Raw genomic sequence first — 17550 nt, 5'->3', positions numbered from 1 at the left:
CGATTTATGACCTCGCTGATGCCATCTACGCCTCTTAATGTATTTCCTCGCTCCACGACTGATGCTCAGTCGGACTTCTACAAGAATTCGATTCGAGACACTTTCGGCCGCGCCGTTGTACAAAAATTCTTTCTTTTCATCTCGCATATCGCGCACACATAGCATAGCATAGCGGGCGTTCTTTGCTTCTGACTACCCATTTGTTCTATATTCCAGCCGCAGTCTGCGCGCAAGTTTTCTTTTTGTATATCCAAGATTTGACATGGATAGAATCGCTGGCATTGTAGATTTGCATCCAGGAACGTAGCACCACGGTGCTTGCGCATCCATAATCGTAAGTTCCGATAAACGCTCGATCCATAAAGATTGTCAATAAGACTTCATCAATTGATCAAAGTGACAATTCCCGCAAAAACCATCACGCTTCGCTCCTGAGGCCGCGCGATCCACGTTCATTTTGTTCCTCTTTGCACAGCCTCAGTCTCGCTTCAATTTCGTGACACCGATGTCAATACAAGCGACATATGTAATTCAAGGGAGACGGCTTGGCCATCAATGCATCCGAGCATGAACGTGCAATTCTAGGCTGAGCGCACGAGGCTCTTTCGGGTACTGCCTGATCTGCCAGATGATAGGCTGTTTCATGTTTCGAGTGCGAAATGATCCAAGGGAAAATCGCAGTCTCCAGCCTCTCGACCCAGTCATGGTTTGCGCATCTCTGCTTTGGGAACGGATAATGTGGCGAAGCGCAGTCGAGGCTGGCAGGGAGCCGTCGTTGTCAAGATGAGTCGAAGGCCGCGTCCGAGCGCCCTGCCTAGTGGGGCAGAACATGATGTCGCTCTTGGTACAAATTGATCTACGGCCTACTGAAATCTTCACAGAACACCGAAGAGCTCACGGTACGCGACTAAGACCTGCCTTTCTCTCTAACACCTTCTTTTCCACACAACCAATTTATAACAGTAAATTACAAGAGCCTCGATCATGGCTGTCCGCGCGCAGTTTGAGAACTCTAACGAGTACGTGCAAAGCGGGGCAAAGGCGCATATGAACAGTTGCTGACTAGTGGCGCAGAGTTGGTGTCTTCTCTACACTCACCAATGCCTATGCGATTGTCGCAGTAGGCGCTTCTGAGAACTTCTACAGGTACGTGCAGTTCCGCGCGCGCAAGCCACAACAGATTCGTGTCAGCAGCGCAAGGCATAAGCTAACAGACTACGCACAGTGTCTTCGAGGCTGAACTCCAGGATGTCATTCCTATCTGCCACGCCACAATCGCCGGAACCCGCATCGTCGGCCGTCTGACTGCCGGTAACAAGAAGGGTCTCCTCGTTCCTACCACCACAACCGACCAAGAGCTCCAGCACCTGCGCAACTCGATACCAGACAGCGTCAAGATTCAGAGGATAGAGGAGAGGTTATCAGCGCTCGGCAATGTCATCTGCTGCAACGATCATGTCGCACTCGTACACCCAGACATCGAGCGAGAGACCGAGGAGATAATAGCAGATGTGCTCGGCGTGGAGGTCTTCAGGCAAACGATCGCGGACAATGTTCTCACAGGCTCGTACATGGCACTGAGCAACCAGGGCGGTATTGTTCACCCCAAGACATCGATCCAGGACCAGGACGAGCTGTCGAGTTTGCTCCAGGTTCCGCTCGTCGCTGGTAGTGTGAACCGAGGTAGCGCGGTGGTTGGTGCGGGTATGGTTGTCAACGACTGGATGGCGGTCACCGGTCTCGACACAACAGCAACTGAGCTGTCAGTCGTCGAGTCCGTCTTCAGGCTAGGCGAGGGCAACGGGCCAAGCAACATCAACACCACACACAAGGACGCTATGGTTGAGTCCTTCTACTAGACGACGGGTATTGTACGGGACAGCTCACGATATCCGTGCGTACTACTCCGTGCAGCAAATTGAGAGCAGCCTGCAGAGTGTGTCCAAGGAGAATTGAGCGAGCAAAAAGGTACCGCATTGGTATCCATCTGCTCTTCTAGCTTAGGGATTGAATGATACCACGACGAAAATCAAAACAGTGTGCACTCACCAAAGGTGACTTTCAGCATTGACTTCCTCCTCGCTTGTTTATATGTGATCTGTCGGAGAAACCGACAAATTGCATCGAAGAAACAAGGGCGGTAAGATTCTGCCGCTGTGCTACGCCATCACGCCCACTTTCCATTCTCAAACAGACACCAGACTCCATGACCGCAACCGCTCCTATGATTGCATGACCCGAGCCCGCGGCGCGTTTGACTTGCGACCAAACCGCCAATATCACACACCTCTCAACGCCACTCGTCCACCTTCCAGCATGACCTCCACAAACTCCAACGCGCTCACAAAGCGTAGCGCCGCCGGTGCGCTCATGCCGCCTCCTCCCGCCCCGAAGCGGATCAAGCGACCCTCGATTGTTCTGGACGAAGACACATACGTCTCGGCGGTCTCGCACATCATTCGGCGCGACTTCTTTCCCGGCCTGGCCGAGGCGGATGCGCAGCGCGAATACATGAATGCGTTGGAGAGCAAGAACAAGTCATGGATTCGCGAGTCTGGAAAGAAGCTCACCCAGGTCATGACACCTGTGCCATACGGTCAGAGGCGAGCGGCGGATAGGACAAGTCGGCCAGGCGCAAGCTCTGCAGACAAGACTCCCAGCATCTGGGCCACAGATACACCCGTCTCGGTCGCCGGTACTGAGGCTGACGAAGAAGATGGCGACGGCCTGGGAAAGCTAGACAAATTCGATCTGGACATGTCTCTCAACGCGTTCCAGGCAAAATACACATCAGAAGACCAAGAGTCCTTCAGCGCTATAATCGATAAGCAGAACAAGAAGAAATTCGAGAAGAACCCCTGGCTTCACGACGGCAACCGCTACGCCTCCAAACAGCGCCTCGCCCAGCAGAAGGTCCTCGCCGCACAAGCTGCCTCAGACAGCACCGCGCTCACCATCCGCCCCAGCCAGAACCTCGACGACCGCCCCGCCGCGCCCACAATGCACAAGCACACCGCCTTCAACACGCTCATGTTCGCCCCCGACTCGGTCGAATCCTGGGCCCCCACAAACCTCTCGCGCGCAGAACAGCAATCCCTTGCGCCCCCAAAGCAGACCCGCTACGCAAACACCCGTCTGCCCGCCGAGCCCGAAGCTGCAGCGCACCCGACGAGCCCGACACTGAGCGCAATCCGCGACGCGGTATCCGGGCGCCCGCGCCTCAGCGTCAGCGAAGGCGGGTTTACAGGCAGCGAGACACCGCGGGTAAACGGCTACGCGTTCGTCGACGCGCAGGCCCCAGAGCCAGACTCAGACTCGGACGCGCCCGAAGACCTACTCGAGCGGTTCGGCGTGAGCGCAAGCAAAGCCGCGCCGTTCAGCATGGCCGAAGCGAGCGAGCGGGAGAAAATGCACCACAAGATGGTGGACACGATCGGCGCGAAGCGCACCGCGAGCGCGAATGGAAAAGCAGGCCCGGTGGGTAAGGGCCTGGGGATCTTCACAAGCGAGACTCCACGGTTCTTGTCTGCGCCCACGCCCGCGCAGAGACTTGGTGCGCAGACGCCAGGCAAGAAGGCCAAGGGCGATTTGACGCCCGCGGCGCAGAGGCTGTTTGACAGGATGGGTAAGACGCCGCGAGCAGGCGGAGGAGGGTTCGGGGGGAGTGCTGGGAAGAGGCAGGATTGGACGCCCATTTCGCGAGGGCGGAATAAGTCATAATCTTGTTAGAACGCATGGGTTTGAAAGTTTGAAAGCTGCCTGTCTGAAGTGCTCGAGCAGGTCAAGGAGACAGACTAGCGATACCCAGAATTCAAGATATGTATTTTCAATATAGAGACGGGCGCAAGACAGATATCCAGTGAAGACATTGATTCAATTTAGCGAAGAATTAAGCAACCCAACAGCGTCCGAAGACAAGACAGACTTCCGTCGCCTGTGGTATCGAAAGGAAATACATAAGAGTGGTACATATGCGGGGCTGCGTGCCCACGCTATGCAAAACGCCAACGCTGAAGCAGATAGTGTACCCTGATGCGCGAGAAAGGATGAGAATAGTGTAAGAAGACAGCCATCCAATGAGTTCAATGACTGCTGGTCTCGAACACCCGTTCAACGATGAAATCCCTCTTCTGCTAATGGCGAAAAGCTGTCCCTTATTTCGCGCTTTACCTGCGAGATAGGCGATACGGCAGACTTCAGTACAAAAGATCGCCGAGTGTCAAGGCTAGAGAGATTCTGAGCCGATTGGGAAGTCTGACGATCTCGTTTCAGACTCTTGCCGTTCCTGCCATGGCGATCAGGCTGTGCCTCTGCTGAGGGGTGATGAGACATGACAGGTTTTTGAGACGGAGCGAGAGGCAGTGCGAATGGGTTCCGCTGACGACGATCTTGTTCGGCAGCCCAGGCCGAGGAGCGGGTGTCCCAACCTCCACCTCTGAGGTTGGGGCCGTGAAAAAGACCGTGATCTGAATGAGACACTGCTGGCGTAATGGAAGATGTACCAGGTCTCGATGACAGAGGTCGTTGGGACGACCCTTGCCCCATGTGACCCTGTCCGTCTGCCAATACTGAAGAATACTGGTAGGAACGACCGTATGCGAGTTCCACACTGCCTTGAGCCTGGTCAGAAGAAGCTCGTGTCTCTGTCGGCGTAATGGGCGATAAAGCAGGCCTTCCTAGCGGTGCAGCAGATGGCATACGCAAGTTCAGCTGCGGATTTCCTTGAAGGCGGTTGTCCTAACCACCGCCTCCGCCCCGTCCTCTGCCACCACCAGGTCCATTATACGTCCGGAACTGGGTACCTGGGGCATGGTAACTTCTATACGCACGTCTGGGTCTGCTCTGCGGGCCCATGAAGCTACTGTCTCGGCGATCAATCTGGTCACTCTGCGGGTTTGGCTGTAAAGGAGGCTGCACCAGTGTTGAAGCTGGACCTTGCGGCGGTGAGAATGCAAGATTAGCGGCTGGAGGCTGACCTTGCTGGACCGGACCTGTGTATGGAGGAGGCGCCATGCTGGCAGGGAGGATAGGCTGACCACCATACTGGTGTATTTTAAGCGGTGGGTATGCCGCGTTTAGTGGTGGAGGCTGTGGCTGGTAGGGACCGGGCGGTGGGGCATAAGCGTGTTGATATGGAGAAGGGTAAGTGTGACCGTAAGGACCGGGCGGTAGAGGTGGGTGTGGAGGATGCGACGCCGGTGGGTAATTCGAGGTAGGCGGTTGGTAAGGGGTCCTGGTTGCTAGAGGTGGCGGAACAGGATCATAGTGAGCGAAGCGGAAGTTGCCAGGATTTGCTGGAGGCGGTCCAGGCGGTTTTGGTGGTAAAGAGGCATATGGGCTCTGATGGGTGGGAGTGTGTCTGCTTAGTTCCCCGTGATAAGGTTGCGGAGGACTTCCCTGATATGGCGAGGGACGAGAAACTTGCGAGCCACTTTGACGCCTATCACGGTCCCAGTGTGATGTTCGGTCGTACGATTCACGACGATACGAAAGGTGTCCATGTGTGTCAGACGCACCCTGCAACCCAGCAGAGGGGTGTTGTGGATCGTAAGCAGGTGCCGCCTCGCGCCTATCAAAATGATCACTGTCACCTCCCAGGTACGCAGCAGACCAGTGAGACCTATCCTTTTGGTTATTCATGCCGTGCTCTTCTGCCTTGCGGTCGAGCAGTTCCCTAATCCTGCGCAACGTTTCCCGTGGATCTTTTCGGCGTAAGGATTCGTCGGCTTCCCTTGGTGGCGGTATACTTGGTGGCGGTAGAGCGCTTGACTGCTGCCATGGCATTGGAACCGGTCGCGCTGGCGATGGTGGTTCAGTAGCTGGAAGTACAGGCCCACTTAGTGCGTCCATCAGCTGCTGATCGACATGATGTTCAGTCTGATCGTTTTTCTCCAGTTGATTGACGATGTTCCCAAGGCGTGCGGCATCACCTCGTGACGGCGTCTCGTGTTTGACACCATTTTCTCGTCCAGATGGTGTATTTGGTGGCTGAGGCTCTTGTACAGAGGGCAATGAAGCTCGTGCTTTCGTGACTGGTACATCTGAATCGTTGTTAAGCATGTCCATGATGCGGTGGGTCGTTCGTGCAGGAGTGGGCTTCTCGGATGGCTTTTCAGACACCTCAGGCGTTTTTGCTGCATGTATGCCGTTGAGTTCTGACTGTAAAGTGTATTGGGTATGGCTAAAGCCTGATTGCGCTGGAATCATCGACTCATCAAGTGCCGCTTGGGATGATATAGCCAAAGAGGAGCCCGAAGCTGGCACCGGCGACGACTGCCTGGCAAGGTGGTGGTCAAGCATAGATGGTCCAGCATACGGAGGCTGATACGAGTCCCTAGGGTTCTGAGCCGCGGCGTCGGGGTTATGGATAGGCTGTGCTGTCGAAAGATCCGCAAGGAACATGAGCATAGTTGCTTGATCATTAGGGATGACCTGAGCCTTCGGCAGTCGAATCGGTGGCGACGGCGTCCTCTCGATATCGTGTGCAGCATCTGCAAGACTGTTGATGTTGTAATGTGCGGTTGCTTCCGTACGGTCAGGTCCAGCATATCGAGCAAAGCCGCCTGTGAGGTCTTCGATTGAGTCATCCGCATCGTCATCTTTCTCAACATGGGTCGTACGAAGCTGATCGAACAGCTTCCGCTTGACATCGTTTTCAAGTTCCCGATCAGCCTCGACGTATGCGCGACTACGCGACGCAAATTTGGAACCAAGTCTGTTGTCAGCGCCTTCGACTGGATCATCAGTGTAAGTAGGTGGCAGCACATTGTCCTAAGGAGTGTTAGACCACCCAATGAGAGAGCTTCGGTCGTGTTTACCTCGTCGTCTGTGGCGTCATCCTGCGCAGCTTTCCACTCCCGCTCTATCTGCTTCATGCGGAAATAGCATCGTTGCAGACAGTCGTCTCGCAGATCTTCGAAGCGATTCTTAGAGGTGTTAGTATCGTTGCGCAGATCTGGTATCTCTGCCGACTTACGATATACTGCTGCTCCTGAATCTGCTCTTCAGCGATTCGTACTCGCTCCAGCTGATCCATCCTCTCTGACCGCCATGCGGCAAGATAGTCAAGCTGAACATCTCGTTTCCTGTCCAGACCATCGATCAGCGGCTTGTACTCTGGACAATTCCTATGGAATTCTGAATCGTCATCCAGATTGTTGATCGTTCTTTGGGCCAATTCATCTAAAAATCCCTTTAGTACCTTCGCAACGCTTCGATAGCTCGTTTTGAGGCTGAGCTGGCGGCGCAGATCGACTTCGACGTTCATGTCCGGATGCGGTTGGCGCCGGCGACCGGGTAGGCGTTTTGGAACCTTTGCAGGCCCATCGCCATTGGCAGGCAAGACATTCTGCAGGTCCTGGCTGATCGCAACATCAGGGACTAGTTCTGGAGAATTCGGCGCCGTGCTTGCATCAGTCAGATCTGGAGGCTGGGAGGCTGAATCGGCGTGTGCGCTGGCTGTTTTGCGCTTTTTCCGGCGCGGTTGTTGTTCGGAGACATCGTTTTGAGTACGGGTCAGAACACCATTTGGTCGCGTTCTGCTGGACTGCGTCGAGTCGTCTGATGCGCGCCTCCTCTTCCCAGCAGCCCTTGACTCCTGCGGGGCCACTTCGGAGACAGAATCGTCCAGCTCTGGCGTTTGAGTTCCATTCAGAGGAGTATTGTTACCAAATGAACCATTTGGCGAACCAGACTCGGTCGACATTCGGCTGTGCTTGGCTGGTTCATCGTCAAAGTCTGATTGTTGCGCAACGTCGCTCAATGAACTACGACGACTGCCGGAAGCTGCACTTGATGGCGCAGCCGGGCTCGTATGATTAGACGACGTCTTTGCAGCACGTCGTGTTGTCATATGTAATGGGATGTCTGGTGCCAGTCGGGACTGTTTCCAGTCTTCTCCTTGTTGCTTTCGCTTAGTGGGTACTGCGCTAGTACCGGCACGCGCTAGTTGCCAAGTCAGGAACAAGTTGTATGGGAGGCAACTACGAGCAGTATATACGGAATCTGAGAGGAACGTACCAGAAGCTCCGAGGTTGGTCTTCTTTGCTGGCGGTATTGGTTTGTTCTTCCGTTTCGGCGGCATTGTGAGAGCACCGAGCCTGGTAGATGAGAGCCTGGACGCGTGAGTTAAGCCCGAAGACTGGGCCACGTATTGGACCTCTGAGTCCAAAACGCTGACTCAAGTGATCTCGGAATACGGAGACTCGCCGGAATACTCAGGGTGAGGCTGGTGTCCACCTATACCTGTCTGACCTGTCAGTAAGAGCTGTCAGCTGCTGCGTGCTACTGACGCTGTAGCAAGCAACAATGAGAGCGAGCAAAGCGCTTGAACGACCATCGTTTAGTAACGAGGAATAGTAAGATGGTTTCAAGTGCGGTTGAAAGTATGCGTGAAAGAAGACTTACAGTGACCTGTGCTAGGAGCCACGCGCGGTGACACTTGCCCCAGGCCAAAGCGCTGGGTACGCGCTTCGTACGCTAAAGACTTGAGGAGCCAGGAGTGACTGTCGATAGTAGTTTTAAGGCTTGTTGTGGAAGCTGCAATGACAGGCAAAGCTTCGTGCTTCAGCCAACCTGGCAGAGGAAAATGCTCCCGTGTAGGGCAAAGACGGAAAGGAGCGTCAGGCGACAACCGCCTTCAAACGTCGCTCAAATATTTTGTGATAGACTTTGACCACGTTCCATGAGTCCTGGGAATTTTCGACGGCGCTGGGGGTTAAAGTTGATGGTTCCAAATGGTGAATCTCGTGCTGAGATCCTCCACGGGATCCACCTCATCGCTCCAATATGGGCTAGTGTCGGCGGAGGTGGCCAATGAGATATGAGCAGTGCGACAACCACGGGTTCACTTCGCACGACAACAGAACAATAGAAATCGAAGTAGATGTTGCGCTGACTCAATAGACAGAGCAGCTCTTTGTTACCCTGACTTCAAGTTCACACACAGCACACGGGCAAAAAATGGCAAGAGCAGCTGGCTACCAGCCTCGCGCCTGCAGACGCCACCACCCAAACATGGAAAGAGCGATAATTTCGTGCGCTGGAGACGCCTCACCATGTTGAACTCGAACTCAAGGTTCTCAGATTGAACTTCACCGTCTTGACGATGAGCCTCAAAACCGTCATTGCGCAACTTCTCTGGGTGTCTCGTATGCTTCATTCGCGGTTTCATGTCGGCACGTCATTAGCCGCTGCACTAAATTTGTTGATCTTCCGTGACGAGCCTTGCAGCGCAGCCTCGCCCCCTTCACGCAGCAAACGAAACGAGACAGTGCGCACTGCGCACTGCGCACACGGGGAGGGTATGTCAAATTTGATTATCACGGTTGGTGAGCCATGCCTGCTGCTTCAACCCGACCAAAAATCCAGACGAACCTTTGTTTGTTTCGTCGAACTATGAGCCAATTGAAGTGTAGCCAATCGCATTTGCATTGCAATCGAGAACAATCAAGAGGAGAGCAGAGCAGTGGGCGAGGGCTGGAGAGATGTTGTCAATCGCACTAGATGTCCCTGCAGCACATCGTGTCATTGTGCTGGCGTGTGGGCTCAAACGCATCTTTGAAAGACAGTGAGCACTAAGGAAAAAGCGTTTGAGCATCGCGTTTACGTAGAGTAACATCGTCGAGTGCCCAAATAGTACAGTATGGCTGTGAGAGCTCCGAGCCTGAGAAACGGACATGCATTATTTTCAATCTACCTCGAGCTTCCATCATCCTTCCAACCTTCCACACTAACACCTGTCAATCACCTACCCGCCCATATCCGCTAACCGTCTGCCAGTCCACTAATATGCGGCAAGGTTGCTGCAGCGATGCAAGACCTTCCTCGCGAGCCTTCTTAATGAACAAGCGAAGGTCTTCTACATTCCGCTCCACAAGCATGGCTCTGCAAGCTTCAAGGATACCCATTGAGCAACCCTGAGTCGCTCGCCCTAGGCCCATAGAGATCTCCTCGCCTCGCAATTTCTCCCTCAATGCGAATAGCAAGCATCTCAGTAAGCACGGCAAGCATCTCAATGCGCGCGGCAATCGCAGCCTGCAAGCATGAACCACGTTGTTAGCGGGACCTCAGCCTCTTACACGTGTTCTTTCCCGATCATCACATTTCTCGCCGTCGAAAGATTGCGGAAGGGCCTTAGAAACAGGGCCGAGCGGAAGCTGGGGTACGGAGATTGCGGAACAAGATTAGTCTGGAGTCTGTGATCATGATGCTTGTTGTGAACGTTTTGCGGGTGCGAGTCAGGATTTGTGCTTGATGTCATAGAACCAGCTTTTATGATGTGCGAGTCGGTGGAAGTATGCAGCGTGTTGCGGATGAAGTCATGTTTGTTCACATTTTTGCTTCTTAATTGCTCTGATGTGTTGAATATCGTGCCTCCCATTGCTAGGTAAAATCTATGGCCCAGCCATCGCGGAATATGTTGTCGCCAAATGTAATACTACAATTAGCAATGCTGCTTGTTCAAGACGGTATGTCTTGTGGTATCGTGAACGAAAACGCTGACCAGAACGCTCGATCGCCAAAGCAAAGTGCGAGAGCTGAGCTGGTAATTGAAGAGAAGGTATAAGGCGGTAATCAAACGCGAGTACAGTCGAACAGACATGGAAGGAATGATGCTCAGAGTACACATAAAGAGATCGTGAAGCGTGCAGCACACCAGGTCCATCGTTACCAGAGTGCTACCCCAAAATGAGCAAGACCCCTAGACAGAAATTGATATGCTTTGAGTGTGCTTGGTTCACCGGTCGGGTGAGTTGCGCAGACTGACTTTACGTGATCCACTTAGGCTGCTGCGTGGGGATGAGTTGAGAACGAAGTCAGGGATGGGGGGTGTCATCTCCCTACTAGGAGGAGAAGGCGTCCTGTCTCCAGCGCTCTGGCTGAGTGCGCGGCCTCGGAAACTTTGAGCCGGAACGAGAGGGCTGGGGCTTGTGGTGTTGTTGCGCAGGTTGCTGTTTGATCGCATGCGGTTATAAGGCCGCGCCGGGCATGCAATGACTTGGTCTGCAAGAGGGCTGGCCACAATGCTTGTACCGGGTGTGGCCTCCGGTGGGGGGATAGGACTCTCGCTCCTGAAAAGAGGGTGAATATGCGCCTCGCTCACCGCTGGACTGGGTGGTCTTGACACGTCTGGAATCATGCGCGGTGCAACAAGCTCTTCCTCAGCCAATTCTTCGTCGATCTCAGGTAGGAAAGGGCCATCCAGGGCTCGCGCTGGAGTCATAGATCGACTTCCCGGGATTGTATCCAATGGTGTGCCTTTTGATGGAGCATGCATAACTGCATCTCGGGCTTGGTTACTCACACTGCTAGTGTCCCAGCTATCAAATCCATCTGAGTGGGACACGTTGTCGATGGAGTGGGCATCTGAATAGATGCTTCTTGCGTCCCGGTTGAACGAAGGCCGGCTGATCAGGGTAGAACGGGATGTTACAGGTCGAACGGCGTATCGAATGGACTCCCGAAAGGACTTGAGCGACTGCGATGAGCGGGTCGAGTAGGTTGGTGAAGGGAGAGCACCCAGGTTGTCCAGTGGAGAGGATGGCTGAGCAGGCTTCATAGTAAACATGTTACTGTTTGGCTGCGCGCTTCGCATCTGGGACATGACAGAGTCTCTCGGACCAGACACGGTGATCGGTTGAAGCTTGGGTGTGTGGCGCTTCCAGAAAGTGGAAGAGTACAACGCGATCTGACCAATGCATGAGACCGCCCATGCAACAACGTGACCAGCATAGACACCGTCCCAGTTTGAGACTGGGCCTGCTGATGAGGTGCTAATGACCTGGTCCCACTTTGTATTGATGGAAATGATCAAGATGAGCGACACGATCAATGCAGCAGACGATAAAACCACACTGACACCGACCAGCACCCTCCTTGCTTTTGACGATCGTTCCATAAACCCGTCTCTTCGTCGTACATCTTGGACAATGTAGAAAATAACGCAACACAACGATACAGCATCTAGTGCACTTGCTACAGTAGCAATATGAAAGAGGGAGGTCTGTGTGGTGGAGATAGCTGCGGCCTCGACAATTGACAAGACCGTGTCAGCAGCTGTACCTGACCAAGCCAAAGCTCCGAGGAGCGAGACGTAGAGCTTGCGTGATCCAAACATGCTGCTGCCCGCCGAAGCGAATTCTCCAAACGGAGAGGAATAAGGGATGCTCCAATTGCTGCGGTGATTCCAGAGAGAACACGGATTACGAGGATACAAGAGGCCAGTTTGGCTCAGTGGGGCTGTATATTGCCGACTTCGGTGGTGTAGCCCGACCTATGGATTCTGGAACGTACTGCCAAAAAACTGCTGTGGATCTCAAGAAAAGGATGGACAGAAATGACCGATGTAGTGTTCGTCGAGAACGGTTCCTTCGAGAGAGGAAACAGCAGGAATCGTTTGAATAATGAGGATGGAGAGAACGAGTGGATCGTCGGTGTTGCCGTGGTAAAACGCGATGATACCAAACACCAGACGCGTGAGTGTCGCGAATGAAATGACGAAGAGCTGTAGATGCAGCTAATTACAGTCGAACGTGATCGAGGACGACGCGGAGACCCAAATAGGAAGCGAACCGTTAGACGGATATGTGGCTGATGTGGGCGTCAAGTCCGGTGGTCTTCGTAAATAACCAACGGCCTGGGTATAACAACTGTGGTTGGCGGAACGCACGAGCAAGCGTGTGGTAGAGACGGGAGCGAAGGAAGTGTTGAACGAAGGACAGAACAGCACCACATAAAGATGAGAGCAGGTGGGGGCCCACAGGACTTAATAAATTTCGAAGAAGACAGAAGGCTGTTTTGTGTCATTATTTGGCAGCCGGGGGCCTGCCACGGCGTTGAGCAACATGGAGACAGGCTAGGGATCCAAGCTAGCATCCTGGATGTGTTGCAGGGCATTGTAAGGTTCGATCTTGAGAATCGGGTACTCGCACGACCTCCCGGAGGCACGCTGACAGCGTTGCACCGGGTAGGTGAGCCTCTCAGGCAGGATTAGAGGAGCCACTGGCGCTGCATGATGCGGTAAGTGGCCCGCCAGCTGAAAGCATAGCCTGACAATGCGCGGGGATTGAAGCAGGGAGAAGAAAATTCACAGATAGCAATCCAAAAATGCAGCTGCCGCAACCAATTGCGGATCATTTGGTCTGGACCCCGGTGCCCACAGCGTCGTAATCTTTGTGTAGGGGTCGCCTGTCAAAGTTTCTAGTGTGGAGCGGCCGCCTTGTTCGGCCTTCATTTGCGACGCGTTGTTTTGAGCTTGCTACTCGGACAAGCATAACAAACAACCTCGGGCGGCGTTACCACGAGCTGACGGCTACAGAGAAGCTGGCGAGTCGATATAATCGCATGCTGTCATCTCGGCCACTGCATCAAATAGTCGCAAGACCGTCTTGCTCCTCCGGGCGCTTGTCATCCACAGGCGTGGTTGCACAGTGCTGCGAGGCCAGCATGTCTGGGGCGATGTGAAACAGCACCGGCTTTTACGTTGGGTTGGCGGCCACGATTCGTGGCTCTCCGAAACAAACAAGGAGAAACGCACAAAGAAGGTGTTTGCAGCCACATGCGGCTGCGGCAGTGGTTCCTATGGTGTTGATCTGATGGTTGATGTTCTTCGGGAAGCATCCGCCGTGCCTGCCGCAGGCTCGTTCGGTGAGCTCAGGTAGGGTAGGTGCGGACGAACGAAGCAGCAATCAAATCACGTGAAATAAAGCGTTATGTCATCAATCGAGGTCCCGCAATGCCTGGTGAGGCGGCGGAGCAGTCGACGACGACTGCCTGGATTTCTTCCATTGCCTTCTTTTGGTACCCATAGGCAATTAGCAAACCACAGTACCTCAGACAGACCCTGCCCTCTCACTTTCACCCACCCACGCATCGATATTCACTTAGCTTCAGTGGATCTGTGCCGCCCATCTTTATAAGCCCCGCCTCCATCGCGTCACTGCACTTATTCCGCCACACCACTCTACACCATCTAACCACAACCGCCACCATGAAGATCACATTCAAGGTAACACTTTGCCGCATTGTTCGGTTTCGAGTGAAGCTCACACTGCGCAGGATCTCAAGCAGAACAAGTTCGTCATCGAGGCCGAGCCGTCGGAAACGGTACGCAGCGCAGCCACACCTTTGCCTTGCATCGCAGATTTCTAACAGAACGTAGATTGGCGAACTCAAAGCCAAAATCCAGAGCGATAAAGGCTGGGAAGTGCCTCAGCAGAAGCTAATCTACTCCGGTGAGCTTGCCTCTGCTGCGCGAAACGTGCTGTGACACTTCGGCGACGGGTGCTGACCTCGACTATAGGCAAGATCCTCCAGGATGCGAACACAATTGAATCGTACAACATCGAGGAGAAGGGGTTCATTGTGTGCATGGTCTCCAAGGTTGGCCAGCCAGATACTTGAGCCAGGAATCATTCTCTAACCACCGTCGTAGCCCAAGGCCCCAGCCGCCTCCGCCAGCAAAGCTGCTCCCTCCACACCCGCGAAGCCAGCTGCTCCAGCCCAGACACCCGCTGCACCTGCAGCTCCTGCCGTGCCCTCAGCATCCTCGACCGCCCAAAATGTACCCGCCACACCCTCGCCCGTGCCTGCGCAACAGTCCGAGCGTTTCAACGACCCCTCAGCCCTTACCATGGGTGGGGAGCGCGAGGCAGCCATTGCAAACATGGAGAGCATGGGTTTCCCACGCACGGATATTGATCGCGCCATGCGCGCCGCCTTCTTCAACCCCGACCGTGCGGTCGAGTATCTTCTGACAGTGAGACAACCAGCACTTTTACCGTATTTGACGTATTCTGACGAGGTTCCAGGGTATTCCAGAGAGTGCTCTTCAGGAACAGGCACAGTCACAGGCTCGCGCACCGACCTCGCCACCACCCGCTACTGGCGGTAACACAGGTGCAACCCCCGCCGCTTCCGGAGGAGACGAGCCGATAAATCTGTTCGAGGCCGCTGCGCAGGCTGGGCAAGGTCGCGGGGGTACTGGTGGTGCACGCTCTGGAGGCGCTGGTGCTGATACGCTCAACGCCAACAGCCTTGACTTCCTGCGTAACAACCCACAGTTCCAGCAGTTGCGACAGGTCGTACAACAACAGCCCCAGATGCTTGAGCCTATCTTGCAGCAGGTCGGCCAGGGTAACCCCCAGCTGGCGCAGATGATCGCATCTAACCCGGAACAGTTCCTGCAGCTGCTTGCCGAGGACGCTGACGATGATGCGCCGTTGCCCCCGGGCGCGCAGTCCATTTCCGTCACAGAAGAGGAGCGTGAGGCTATCGAGCGCTTGTGTCGCCTTGGCTTCGAGCGTGACCTCGTGATCCAGGCTTACTTCGCGTGTGACAAGAACGAGGAACTGGCCGCCAACTTCCTCTTTGATCAGCCCGAGGATTTGGACGACCAGTAGAGGCTCTGAAGCCATTTGTGCGCTTACTGTCCGACCACACTATACCCGATTTCGTCACTCCTCCATCTGATGCCATCGTTACAATGTCACAACAGCCATTTGCAATATTGGGCGGCAAAAGCCTAGTCCATTACCAACCTCCTGGTCCGGCGCTCCGCATACCGGAGCATGGACAGTGTACCTTTGCGCCGGCGATCGTGTTCGAATGCAACATCGTCCTTGCTAAGAGGAAGTGGACACATTCGCGAGATGGCGCAAGTAGTTTGCTCAGTCAACGACTGGGTTGGGCGATTGAAGAATATATCATGATTGAACGAGCATTTCCTCATCCAGTTCACTAGAGCTACAATGAGTATAATCGAATACTCCACTGACACCCGTGCAACAGACCAACAATGTCAAATGCCGACAAAGAGAACACACTGTACTTTGAAAACTTTGACCGAACCTAGCAATTCAGTCAGAGTTCACCAGTACTTGATCGAGGAAAAACAAACATTGATCGTGTAACCGACGGCATATATCCAATTTTTGCTGTGTTTCAAGTCCGTTTGCGTTGACATGTATTGATGGCTGTTGGAAAGAGCAGAAGGGACATGGATTCGTAGCTGTGCAGCTATGGCGCACACAATATTCTTTGACAGAACGTGCAATAGCGCGGTCAGTCTTGAGCGCCTGGAAGCACCCCAAGCGTTACACTAGCTTGAGCCATCAGAAAAGAAAACTTAGACTTCTCAGCAGTGAGCAAGGCGGAACATGAAGCATCGCCGGTAACCTTTGGAGCATATATACTGATACAGACCATTTTAGCACAGAGGTTCTCGAACATACAAAGATGAGTACTGATATTTTCGATGGATCAAAGCTCCGACTTAAAGACCACTACTGTGGCCCCTATGAATACACCAACGTAAACTTCCGGGGTATCGGCATTGTGGCATACTATCTTTCTCCTCCAAATCTTATGCTATGGGGTCTCCAACAACGATGCATAGCATTATTCTGTCTCCATTTCTCGGGATCGCACACATCGTAGATCTGGATACTGTGTTTGGTGTACGCAGATGCTGCTATACGAATCAGGCAGATGGCAGTAGGATGTAGGTGTTTATGTACTGCATAATCGCTTGTTCGTTTGACGTATTTAGAGACACAGGGGCCAAAAATTGAAATACTTCTGGATTATGTACTCAAACTTGTAGACATGGAGATCGAACATCGCGTTCTGTATCGCAATCTGATCATTGAGGAGAAAACACATGGCGCGAGACATAGATGAGCTTCTCGTGTGTTTTGAAGAAAGACAAACCCCGTGAGATCTTTGGCAGAGCAATTTTGGAGAGCATGTAGAAACAAGGATCTCTAACAGCAGAGGACTTCAACAATACTTGAGGGACGTGCTACTGGCTAAAAGCACAGCGTAAAAACAGCAGGCATGCGTGATCCGTTGCAGCGTATGTGATCAATCTAATGACGAGTTTGTTTAGAGGGATCCGAAGAAGTTGCACAGTCTCGGCCAAAGGGCTCAATCTGTCAATATACATGCATCCTCAGGAGATTTCTGGGACCAGCAGGGTAACAACATGTGATGTTCCTTAAAGCCTTTTAGAAGAAGACTGACACATCATTATAAATCTCTTGTTTGAAACCGTAGATAAAGGCAGATGCATTTGTAGGCGAGCAAAATGGGCGACACGATCGTAGCATAGATACACGCATGAAGCTGTTGGTTCGATGCAGTATTCGCCCAGATCATTCCTTGCCGTGAAGTCGCTGTCCATGGAGCTGTGCACCATAACCCTTATAGGAGAGAGATTGTCCTTATGTGAAACACACAGTACCAGCAAAAGCCTTTCCTAGAGCATGTTTGTCGTTTGCAGCTCTGCAAGACAGAAGCAAGCAAGCACATATGTGCTGGAACGCCAGTGTTTTGAGGACGAAGAGATGGAGAGGTTTAATGGAGGATAGAGCAATATTTCGAGAGAACATATGTACACATGGCAGACACATCTCGTATCGCATGAAGAGTATGCATCACGCTTTGAGAACAAGACAGAGTCAGGTGGATCACTCTCGACGGTGTTCCGCCACCATGTCCTGATTTCAGTGATCCGGGGCAGAGAGACAGTTCTCAGACATGCATTGAACG

The 17550-nt window shown here is 53.3% G+C and overlaps 5 protein-coding genes across 5 annotated transcripts; 3 read left to right on the top strand and 2 right to left on the bottom strand.

Annotated features, from left to right (window-relative positions):
• Window positions 1–866: 866 nt before the first annotated feature.
• On the top strand, window positions 867–2066 carry M421DRAFT_422416 (translation initiation factor 6). Its single transcript, XM_033593154.1, has 3 exons — window positions 867–1019; window positions 1075–1146; window positions 1226–2066. The coding sequence occupies exons 1-3, from the start codon at window positions 985–987 to the stop codon at window positions 1857–1859; spliced, it is 741 nt and encodes a 246-aa protein (XP_033447066.1). The 5' UTR covers window positions 867–984; the 3' UTR covers window positions 1860–2066.
• Window positions 2067–2316: 250 nt separating this feature from the next.
• M421DRAFT_30123 (uncharacterized protein) lies at window positions 2317–3660 on the top strand (the record flags this gene model as incomplete). The annotated part of the gene is made up of 1 exon (XM_033589105.1): window positions 2317–3660. A coding segment is annotated over one exon (1344 nt), but the record flags the coding sequence as incomplete, so codon positions are not given.
• Window positions 3661–4696: 1036 nt separating this feature from the next.
• Window positions 4697–8431, bottom strand: M421DRAFT_207423 (uncharacterized protein). Its single transcript, XM_033588181.1, has 5 exons — window positions 8407–8431; window positions 8020–8248; window positions 6977–7944; window positions 6819–6926; window positions 4697–6771 (listed from the first exon to the last, which is right to left on the bottom strand). Exons 2-5 carry the CDS (start codon window positions 8081–8083, stop codon window positions 4738–4740), a joined length of 3174 nt encoding a protein of 1057 aa, XP_033447064.1. The 5' UTR covers window positions 8084–8248; window positions 8407–8431; the 3' UTR covers window positions 4697–4737.
• Window positions 8432–10738: 2307 nt separating this feature from the next.
• M421DRAFT_102218 (uncharacterized protein) lies at window positions 10739–12118 on the bottom strand (the record flags this gene model as incomplete). Its single annotated transcript, XM_033586746.1, has 1 exon — window positions 10739–12118. The coding sequence occupies one exon, from the start codon at window positions 12116–12118 to the stop codon at window positions 10739–10741; it is 1380 nt and encodes a 459-aa protein (XP_033447063.1).
• A 1872-nt stretch (window positions 12119–13990) lies between these two features.
• Window positions 13991–15401, top strand: M421DRAFT_102217 (UV excision repair protein Rad23; the record flags this gene model as incomplete). The annotated part of the gene is made up of 6 exons (XM_033586745.1): window positions 13991–14008; window positions 14059–14106; window positions 14162–14234; window positions 14303–14382; window positions 14435–14758; window positions 14811–15401. The coding sequence occupies 6 exons, from the start codon at window positions 13991–13993 to the stop codon at window positions 15399–15401; spliced, it is 1134 nt and encodes a 377-aa protein (XP_033447062.1).
• Between the last annotated feature and the right edge of the window lie 2149 nt (window positions 15402–17550).

This window comes from Didymella exigua (genome assembly GCF_010094145.1).
Source record: "Didymella exigua CBS 183.55 unplaced genomic scaffold M421scaffold_20, whole genome shotgun sequence".
Taxonomy (NCBI): domain Eukaryota; kingdom Fungi; phylum Ascomycota; class Dothideomycetes; order Pleosporales; family Didymellaceae; genus Didymella; species Didymella exigua.
The sequence above is the reverse complement of the archived record's forward strand: the minus strand, read 5'-3'. Positions and strand labels throughout refer to the sequence as shown.

Bases quoted from the DNA above. Each gene is read 5' to 3' on its own strand.
- M421DRAFT_422416 (XM_033593154.1), top strand. From the start codon at position 985: ATGGCTGTCCGCGCGCAGTTTGAGAACTCTAACGA. The intron at 1,020-1,074 runs GTACGTGCAAAG...CTAGTGGCGCAG, and splicing joins CAGTTTGAGAACTCTAACGA to AGTTGGTGTCTTCTCTACAC. The intron at 1,147-1,225 runs GTACGTGCAGTT...GACTACGCACAG, and splicing joins GCTTCTGAGAACTTCTACAG to TGTCTTCGAGGCTGAACTCC.
- M421DRAFT_207423 (XM_033588181.1), bottom strand. From the start codon at position 8,083: ATGCCGCCGAAACGGAAGAACAAACCAATACCGCCAGCAAAGAAGACC. The intron at 7,945-8,019 runs GTACGTTCCTCT...CTTGGCAACTAG, and splicing joins GACCAACCTCGGAGCTTCTG to CGCGTGCCGGTACTAGCGCA. The intron at 6,772-6,818 runs GTAAACACGACC...AACACTCCTTAG, and splicing joins ATGACGCCACAGACGACGAG to GACAATGTGCTGCCACCTAC.